The sequence below is a fragment of the Pectinophora gossypiella genome, chromosome 1 (genome assembly GCF_024362695.1).
Source record: "Pectinophora gossypiella chromosome 1, ilPecGoss1.1, whole genome shotgun sequence".
Classification (NCBI taxonomy): Eukaryota; Metazoa; Arthropoda; class Insecta; order Lepidoptera; family Gelechiidae; genus Pectinophora; species Pectinophora gossypiella.
The window spans coordinates 6510775-6521832 of record NC_065404.1 but is presented as its reverse complement, the minus strand read 5'-3'; the positions used below and the strand labels follow the sequence as shown (position 1 = coordinate 6521832).

Genomic DNA, 11058 nt, shown 5'->3' with positions numbered 1-11058 from the left:
CTACCTCCTTAGTTACTAAAATAGGCGATAAGTATACAAACATGTAAGTAAGTACATCACTTATCTAACTTAAAAATGTATAAGACCTATTTCGTAGGTCCCATATTTAGGTATTAAGGATTATATCGCACACAGAAAGAAGTGTTTATTACCCACACGAGCACAGACGGTGGGAGACGGGGGGGCGCGGGGCGTGCGGACGGGGCGAGGCAGCGCGCGCGAGCTTCAGGCCTCCTACTGAACTCAACAAATTCCGCATTCGACCGCGGACCGCCGGTCGAGTGAACGTTGTCTCACAATCTACTCTACGTGCGCAACCTACACCAACATTGACGCTATTGTACCGCCCAAATATATCGTCATCAACATTGAAATATGATAGGTAAGTGGCGTTTCTCATCTACAACACTTATTTGTAATTAACTACTTTTAGCATCAAAATTATGCACAGTTCATTATTTTGTCTCTCGTACTTTATTTTTTAATACAAGGTATAGGTATACAGATACAGGTCACAATGATTGTTCTATCGTGTAATTTCTAGATCAATTTATTTATCTTAGATTTACTTATTTGTAATTTTAGCCACTCAAATAAATTGATCCCATTATAGGTGTAAATAAATAAACACGTAATTTTATTGAGTGGACGTACCTATCTTTGACGTAGGTACAGTTGGTCAAAATGTTGATTTCATTGCGATTTATACAAAAACCTTTCATGTTATAAGTTAACAATTGACCATTTCAAATATCTTTTATTATAGTGATTATTCGAATTGATTTTTTCAAAGGAAGAACGTAAATGCAAAAAATATATAGTTCAAAATGTAAATGTGTTTGTACGACGAAGGAAGAGAGGGGGGAAAGTGCGCGGGGCGCGGGGAGTACTGTCCGGACGCGGGGTCGCCGTCCCAAACACGTGGAGGCGCACCGCGAGCTACAAGCGCGTCGAAATCGCGGTGCGGGCCTCCACGTGCTACTAGAGGACATTCACTTTGGTTGTACCTCGCTCCCCCGTGCCCCGTTCCCACTCTTATGTGGCCTTAGTATGTGCATCCTGATATCCCTGATCGGTACTGCATGCCATACACAACCGAAACTACGCTGTGGACGGTCGTCATCGCGATTTTTGAAACGTCTTGTTTAGTTTTTGTAGTATAACAATGAGTTATTTTCCTGACTTTGAATCCAAATCGTTTCATTTGACAGGTGAAGAGGAACGCGTACATCAATGTGGGGAATGCGGCTTGACGCTTTCCACTCGCAGTGCATTAACTGCACATGCACGCTCGCACCGTGCCGCCGCCGATGCACATCGCTGCGATGTCTGCCACAAAACTTTCGCCGTACCAGCACGACTCGTGCGCCATTATCGGACCCACACCGGTGAAAGACCTTTTGAATGTGAATATTGCCACAAGATGTTCAGTGTAAAGGAGAACCTGCAAGTCCATCGTCGGATCCACACCAAGGAAAGGCCTTATCGTTGTGGAGTATGCGGAGCAGCCTTTGAACATTCTGGAAAATTACACCGGCACGCTCGCATCCACACCGGCGAGCGCCCTCATGCTTGCCCACATTGCCACAAAACATTCATCCAATCAGGACAGCTCGTGATCCACCTTCGAACACACACGGGTGAGAAACCTTACCGTTGCCCGGCACCAGGCTGCGGTAAAGGATTCACTTGCTCCAAGCAGCTCAAAGTGCACTCGCGCACCCACACAGGAGAACGACCGTACACCTGTGATATATGTTTACGTGATTTTGGCTACAACCATGTCTTGAAGCTACACCGATTCCAACATTACGGTGAACGCTGTTATCGCTGTACTGTCTGCGATGGCACCTTCAATACTAAGAAGCAGATGGAAGCCCATATTTACAAGGAACACGGTGCGGAAACCCCTCGCGCTCCGCCCATGCAGCCTAATTTACCCATGGTAGTTAATGGTAATGTTATGTGTGAAATAGTAGAAGCAGCTCTACAGCAGCTGCCGCCCACGCCGCCTCGCTCGCCCCCGTCGCCCCACAGTCCTACCGCACCAGTCTCGGCCTCGGAGGGACAATCGACTCCTTCGCCGATCCCTTCACCCCCTCCACCCACAGCCACCTTGCAATACACATTTGCCCCTTCTTCCTTGCCACCAAGAAAGCGAAAACTTATTCCTCAACCGAACTCAATTACCGAACCTATTGTACGTCACACTTCGGTAATACAATTCGCACCTGCAGCTGTTGATTCATAGTAATGCTGTGCATAATACCTACAATATTTTATAATAGGTAATATTACTTTGTAGATGCTTTTTCCACTTAGATGCTGTATGTTGATTGAGATGTAGCGCTAATTTAAGATGGTGTGTAAGTGATACTGGTTATATATTATACATATTTGAGTACATTTAAAAAAAATGTATTTGTAAAATTAAACAGACAAGAGAAGTATTCAATTATCGCGATGCTTGACACACCATTGTCTCTGTCTAGCTTCTAGGGATAAGATGTGAAGTTATATCGAAATTTAGGTATTTAGTTTCCTGATATATGAAATCCAAGCAAAATCAATTTATAGGTATTAAGTGATAAGAAAAGACTAATAAGGTAATACTAAGTTAGTTGACTAATGCATTTGTGCCGTCTTAGTGTAAGATTTTTTGTATTTATCTACTATTGTGTTATTCTTATTACAAATACTTAGTAAAAAAAACAAAAGACAATTTAATTTTTATTTCCATTAACCGAAGCACCCCAAACCTACTATATTATACTATAATTATAATTATCTTAATTAATCTGACATTGGTGCTAATTCCTGCAGACGCCATCTAATTTTATTTTAAGTTATACCTGTCAGTTTCTTATCCGTTGAAAAAGAAAGGGACAGGTAATCGACAGACTTTGGAGATCATCGGCTTTCCATAATTTGGCCGGCCCAAATTTGAAAGTGCCGGTCAGAGAAAAGAAATATGTCGAACCTTTCGAGTAGATTGCTCTGAACATTTTTACTATGACACCAAACGTGTATGACCATTAGTTTGGCTTTAATTGGATTTTAAAAATCTCGATTTTTCATACATTTTGTAAAAAAAAATATGTCCGTTGGGAATAAAAAAGTATACAGGCGTATTACAAAGGACCGTTACAACATTTATTAGTAATGCGTCAAACTTCTATGACCATTATTTTGACTTTTATTGGACTTTCCGTTTTGGTTAATATGTTAAAATGCCGGCCATCGAAAAAAATACGTCGAATCTGTCTAATAGTTGTTTCTCAATATTTTTAATAACACCAAACATCTATGACCATTATTTTGACTTTTATTGGAATGTACGTTTTAGTTCAAATGTGAAAAGTGCCGACCAGCAAAAATATCATGTTGAGAGTATCGAGTAGATGCCTGTTAACATTTTTTTTTCTATAACGCCAAACGTGTATGACCATTAGTTTGGCTTTTAGTGTATTTTAAAAATCTTGATTTCTTATTTATTTTGTTTAAAAATAAAGTGCTTTGGGCAAAAAATGCGGTACGGCGGATTACAAAGGACCTTTAGAACATTTAATAATCTGGCGCAAAACATTTTTGACCGTTATTTTAACTTTTATTCGTCTCTCTATCCGTTTTAATTCAAATGGGAAAATGTCAGCCAGCGAAACAAAATAAGTCAAATCTTTTGGTAAACGACTTGAAACGTATTTTTTTACTATATTACCAAATGACGACTTTGGCTTTTATTGGACTTTATAAAAATATCTTTTTTTTTATACATTTTAACAATGACAACAAGCAGAGCTTTCCCAATGACTAGTTATTAATCAGATAAATACTTTGTGTGTTGTTAGGTGAACTTCTATATTAATACTATCTGATTTTAGATATGACGTTGGCTGTAGTTTTTACATTCGACTCAACGTTACGGCCTAAGTTTAGGTTGAATTGTGGTATTGATTCACCTTGACCGTAGATGGTTACCACCCTCCAAAAATAAGTATAAATAAAAAAAATAAATATAAATATTTTGGCATGACGTCTGAAGTAGCTGTTAGGGAAGACAGAAGTCAGGCAGTTGTACTTTGCATGTATGCCGATCACAATGTCCTGGTGCTACTCGGCCGATAACATAGTACCTCTATCACCCCACTGTTTTTTCCTTGTATACACACTTTTCTTAAAAAAAGTAGCTTCTAAACCGTGTATCACCATCAGGTAAGGTAGTGGTCAAACGCAAACCTATTTTTAATTTTAAAAATTCTGTCAAAAGACGTCCACCATATTATGCCTTTAGCAAGATAGTTCTATTATCACCAGATAAAACATTTTTTCGCCAAAGTGTATCTATGAATACTCCAGATTTTTGAAAAATCGAATTATGTTCATAATAGTGGTTATAGTCGTTTAATACCATAGTAATAAACATTCTGACGATCCTATAAATAACGCGCCTGTTTATATTTTATTTTTATACAAAATGAAAAATCATTTTTTTAAATCCAACAAAAGCCAAACTAATGGTCATACACGTTTTTGTCATAGTGAATAATGTTTACAGGTATCTTCTCGATAGCTTTGTCATGTGTTTTTTGCTGACCGGCACTTTTCACACAGAAACTATAACGTAAAGTCCAACAAAAGTCAAAATAATGGTCATAGACGTTTGGTGCCCTAATAATAAATGGTTAAACGGATAAGTTTTAACGGGATATACAAATATTGTTTCATGGTCGGCACTTCACATTTTCACCAAAAATGTATGAAAAATACAGTTTTTTTAATTCGAATAAAACCGAAGATATTGACCCTACAGCTTTTGTGCCATAGTAATAAATGCTCAGACGGATAAGATCTAATGGAATATAGCATAATTATTTTTCAGCCGGCACTTTGTCTTCTGGGCCGAAATCCGATGATGTCCTTTATGCAACACACGTCAATTTTAAGCAGTAATCTAAAAAAAATACAGGGTTAAGTAGCACGTCAAACGGATTGCGTACCAGCGAGATGTCTATTTTATTTGCCGGGTTATTCATTCGCTTTAAAATTAACTTGTTGACAATCATCTGTCCCTATCCTTTTCGGCGGATAAGAAAATGACAGGTATAACTTAAAATAAAATTAAGAGGTGTCTGTAGGAATCGGGGCCATTATATTCAAAGAATATAATTCACTACGTTATATTATTTACTTTAAAAGGTAAGCCGGATAATCAGCGTTGCCAAAGACTTGCACCTTTATTTGCTATGCAATAAGTGCTACTTGCATAAAAAATACAGACATCTACGTTGTGCCTAGTGTTGGGTTCTTACCCGGAAAATTCCCGCGTTTTGGGAATTTTCCCAATTCTGAGGGAAAAAACCCGAAAAATTCCCATTTCAAGGGAAAATATTTTTTATCGCATATATTTGTATTAAAAGTAAGGATTTCCAACAAAGACCATTTAAATATAATGTATGCCTACTTATGCCCAATTTATTTTCTGTCGTAGTGTCGTATGAACTCTTAAAAAACTTAAAGGAGATCATCGGATTTCGGATCAAAAGTCAAAGTGCCGGCCAAAAAATAATTTTGCTATATTCCGTTAGATCTTATCCGTATGAGCATTTATTACTATGGCACCAAAGCTGTAGGGTCAATATCTTCGGTTTTATTCGATTTTAAAAAACTGTATTTTTCATAAATTTTTGGTGAAAATGTAAAGTGCCGGCCAAGTAACAATAATGGTATTATCCTTAGAACTTATCTGTCTGAGCATTTATTACTATGGCACCAAAGCTGTAGGGTCAATATTTTCGGTTTTATTCGAATTAAAAAAAATGAATTTTCATACATGAAACAATATTTGTATATCCCGTTAGAACTTATCCATTTGACCATTTATTATTATGGCACCAAACGTCTATGACCATTATTTTGACTTTTGTTGGACTTTACGTTATAGTTTCTGTGTGAAAAGTGCCAGTCAGCAAAAAACACATGTCAAAGCTATCGAGAAGATACCTGTAAACATGATTCACTATGACAAAAACGTGTATGACCATTAATTAGTTTGGCTTTTGTTGGATTTAAAAAAAACTTGATTTTTGATTCATTTTGTATAAAAATAAAATAAAACAGGCGCGTTATTTAAAGGATCGTCAGAATGTTTATTACTATGGCATTAAACGACTATGACCAATATTTTGAACTAAATTCGATTTTTCAAAAATCAAAAAAAAAGTTTTATCTGGTGATAATGGAACTATCTTGCTAAAGGCGTAATATGGTGGTCGTCTTTTGAAAAATAGGTTTGCGTTTGACCACTACCTTACCTGATGGTGATACACGCTTAAGAAGCTACTTTTTTTAAAGAAAAGTGTATACAAGGAATAAACAGTGGGGTGATAGAGGTACCTACTATGTTATCGGCCGAGTAGCACCAGGACATTGTGATAGGCATACTTGCAAAGTAGAATAGAATAGAATAGAAAAAGTTTATTATAAGTACAACTACCCGACTCCTGTTTTCCCTAACAGATACTTCAGACGTCATGCAAAAATACGAGTTTCGTCACTAGATGGCAAGCTTATCTTTGGAGGGTGGTAACCATTTACGGTCAAGGTGAATCAATACCATAATTTAACCTAAACTTAGGCCGTAACGTTGAGTCGAATGCAAAAACTACAGTCAACGTCATATCTAAAATCAGATAGTATTAATATAGAAGTTCACCTAACAACACACAAAACAAAAACACAAAGTATTTATCTGACTAATAACTAGTCATTGGGAAAGCTCTGCTTGTTGATTGTTAAAATGTATAAAAAAAGTTTTTTTTTTAAAGTCCAATAAAAGCCAAAGCCGACATTTGGTAGTATAGTAAAAATACGTTTCAAGTCGTTTACCAAAAGATTTGACTTATTTTGTTTCGCTGGCTGACATTTTCCCATTTGAACCAAAACGGAAAGAGAGACGAATAAAAAGTCAAGATAACGGTCAAGAATGTTTGTGACAGATTATTAAATGTTCTAAAGGTCCTTTGTAATCCGCCGTACCGCATTTTTTACCCAAAGCACTTTATTTTCATACAAAATAAATAAGAAATCAAGATTTTTAAAATACACTAAAAGCCAAACTAATGGTCATACAAGTTTGGCGCTATAGAAAAAAAATGTTAACAGGCATCTACTCGATACTCTCAACATGATATTTTTGCTGGTCGGCATTTTTCACATTTGAACTAAACCGTAAATTCCAATAAAAGTCAAAATAATGGTCATAGATGTTTGGTGTTATTAAAAAATATTGAGAAGCAACTATTAGACAGATTCGACGTATTTTTTTCGTTGGCCGGCATTTTAAAATATTAACCAAAACTGAAAGTCCAATAAAAGTCAAAATAATGGTCATAGAAGTTTGGCGCCATACTAATAAATGTTCTAACGGTCCTTTGTAATACGCTTGTATACCTCTTTTTCCCAACGGACATAATATTATTTTTTTAAAAATGTATGAAAAATGGACACTTTTAAAATCCAATTAAAGCCAAACTAATGGTCATACACGTCTGGTGTCATAGTAAAAAATGTTCAGAACAATCTACTCGAAAGGTTTGACACTTTTTTTTTCTCTGACCGGCACTTTCAAATTTGGGCCGGCCAAAGTATGGAAAGCCGATGATCTCCTTTGTAATATATTTTGAATGGAATGTTCGATTTTCATAATTCCATGCAAAGATATCTACATATTATAGGATATATAGGATGCTTTTGGCACGAGAGAATGTCATCATCGAGGAGCAACATGGTTTTGTGCAAGAAATTGGGAGGCACGAATACCTACAGATATTATTTACTTGGACTATGAAAAAGCTTTTGATCGAGTTCCTGTCACACGATTGATTGCTAAATTAGAGCCCTTAGGAATCAGAGGCAATGTCGTGAAGTGGATTGAAGACTTCCTGTCAAATCGCACATTCTCTGTGCGCATCGGAGAATCATACTCTGTTCCCAGAAAAGTCCTCAGCGGTGTGCCGCAGGGATCGGTGTTAGGACCTATTTTATTCAGTATCTACCTTACAGATCTTAAACATGGTATCATATCTTATATATCACTCTTTGCAGACACGCAAAAAAACGGGGAATCCACTTATTAGCCATAATATAATCCAAGATGATCTTGATAGAGTAATTGCTTGGACCCGAGATTGGCTAATCACATTAAACGTAGACAAATGCACTGTGTTGCATGTTGGCAGTAACCACTCCACGTTGAGTTACACCATTGACTCAAAACCTCTCGAGTGTGTTAAAAAACAAAAGGACCTTGGCATAACGATAACACATAATCTAAAGTGGGACGAACACATTATTGAAATCACTAAGAAGGATAACTCCCTCTTATACATAATTAGCTTTTTATCATATAGATACGGAATTGTTTCTTAGGCTTTACAAAACTTACTTACGTCAGACCGCTGTTAGAACATGGGTTTCAAATATGGAGACTTTACTATCGGAAGGACATTGCACTACTAGAGAGAGTCCAAAGAAGAGCAACAAAGATGGTGACAGTACTGGCTGGCCGGAGTGGACCTTAGCGGGGGCCGCAGGACTCTCACCTCTGGCTTGCCTTCATTGGCCAGCCAGAGTGGGGCGTTAGAGCTATTCGCTCGCAGGGTGGAAGTGAAAGATGCATAAGTCGCGAGTTGGTAAGGCGGGTAAACCGCCTCGCAGAAAGCGGTGTACACCTCTTGACACCCTGAGATGCTCACAACCATGTTGCTGCCTTGCCGTCCAGTCGCGTCGGCTAGATAGGTGGCCCAACCAGTGAGTGACGAGTCACCGCCTGCCCAATGTGTCTCTGTTATTAAAATTGGTCGAGCAGGCGCCATAGTCCCCCATAGCCCCAGTATCCCGGTTCACTAATCCCCAACCCAATAGCCCAGTTCCTTTTGTTCCCATAATCTGCTATAGTCCTACACGAACCAGGGATTGTCTTTGGGTGCACTCCCATAGTGCATATAGGGATAATCGCCGGTTGGTGTCACAACACATTTAGAGTAAATTGTCTTAAGGGGCCTCTACGTGTTGGCTTCGGCCCGACGCACAGTGTCGCGAGCCCATACAAAAGTTTACGAAAAATATTTAGATAATAATTTTGCAACATGTTGTGGATATTTAGTGTTTTAATAATAAAATAATATTAAAAAAGGTTTTTACGATGGAAGTTAGATAAAAAAATGCAATTTTTAGCCACTATTTTTTTTTAATAATAAGGTTCTAAATAATCGATAATATCTTCATCAATTTGTTTTTGCTGTATGTTACGCATTTTGTAACGAATAGATGATATTAAAGGGTCTGATATTATAAGCATAATGACCATTAAATATTTGTTACATTTTTCTCTAGAAGATTTACGCGTGTGATGCTTGCGTGAAAATTATCGAGTCTTTGTGTCTGCCTTCTAAGGCATCTTCAGAAAGTTGACAAATAGGCAACGGCAAAGATTAAATTACTTCAGCTCCATGAATGAGAACCTTATGTATGGACATCGGAATGTAATACCAAGAATACAAACTCATGTATAGGGTTTAGTGTTAGCAAGTAACTGTTTGAATTTTTCTAAATTGGTTTTCTTGCCACTTGACAATATTCTGTTAATCATAGAAAACTTGACGATTAGATTTTTATCAACTCCTGTGATTTCAGAGTTTAGTTCTGGATGTCTAAAGAATGTCCGAGCAGTATTACCGTCATTTGTCGACCCATATTCGGGCTTGTCAACGAGAAGACCCATTTTTTCTTTAAACTCATTTTGTATCCTTTTTTTATTATTTTAAATGTTAATTCGGCAAATGTTAATTCACTGGGATCTCTGCCTTCTACTAAGTCTGCAACTCTCCGCTTCTAAAAAGCTAGATTTAGTTCGTTGAAGTCCTTGCATGGCCTTCCTCGTTCTGAACTATGAACCTGTGATGACATGTGTCTATGGATTGTTTACTACGTAGGTAGCTAATATCGTCTTCTCTTAACTTAAAAGCATTGTTGAGAAAGGCATTATATTTTTTTCTTAATGTTATTTCACTTCTGTAAGATACTCTCCAATAATTAGCTACTGTTTTGTTTAACAAAACAGTCACTGACTTTTGGATACTTGACTGAATATAGACAGGAGATTCTTCTAATTCGTAAACCTCCAAAACATACTTGAAAAGTTGCGGAATTTTGCTTGTTGGGTCAGCTTGGAACCACTTCTCAAACAATTCATTATTTAGTAGCTGGTGACCTATTGTAAACAAAAGTTAATAAATCAAGAATGTGCAAACAAAAGCAGATCAAACTTTGTCATCAGTAAATATACACTATAGGCTATACAATATCAAAAAATTATTGACATGATTTGACATGATTTTTTTTAAATGCATCTCGAACCTAAAATTAATTATTTTTTTGCCAAAACTAAGAAATGGTCAAATCTTACTCATTGCTTCCGAGAATTTTGCACTTTGATCACTTAGTAGATCAGTATAAACACCAATTAATAAAATAATAACAATAAAACAATTGAAATCCAACTAATACCTCAACAAAACAACCACCGAACACAGTAGAAATTCGTTGAACAATTTTATGATACGTCAACATACCAATTAATGAAGCTATTTTTCTAAAGATTATACAGGATACATCGATTAAAATATTAAACTTGTGTACTATGGGTATTTGAGATAGTGTTACCATAATTAGAATATCCATTTTTTAAAAACGATAATTTTGATTTTTCGTAAAGGGACGCGACACTGTGCGACGCACGCCTTCCAAAAGTCCGGGACTCCATGACAGACCCGACCCGAGACATGGAAACGACATACAAATAATAATAAGATTAAAAATAATTAAATAAAAAATATTTTCCCATGATTCGGGAATTTTTCGGGTGTTTATTTTATTTTCCCATATTTTCCCGATATTTTTTCTTTCCCACCCAATTTTTTCTTTCCCTGCCCATCACTAGTTGTGCCTAAGCAACATACTAGCATGAAAGCGTGTCCCTTATCCTGGCACTGCCACCAT

At 36.9% G+C, this 11058-nt stretch overlaps 1 protein-coding gene across 1 annotated transcript; it reads left to right on the top strand.

Annotated features, from left to right (window-relative positions):
- Window positions 1-225: 225 nt before the first annotated feature.
- Window positions 226-2722, top strand: LOC126369132 (Krueppel homolog 1-like). Its single transcript, XM_050013428.1, has 2 exons — window positions 226-382; window positions 1212-2722. Exons 1-2 carry the CDS (start codon window positions 376-378, stop codon window positions 2249-2251), a joined length of 1047 nt encoding a protein of 348 aa, XP_049869385.1. The 5' UTR covers window positions 226-375; the 3' UTR covers window positions 2252-2722.
- Window positions 2723-11058: the final 8336 nt, after the last annotated feature.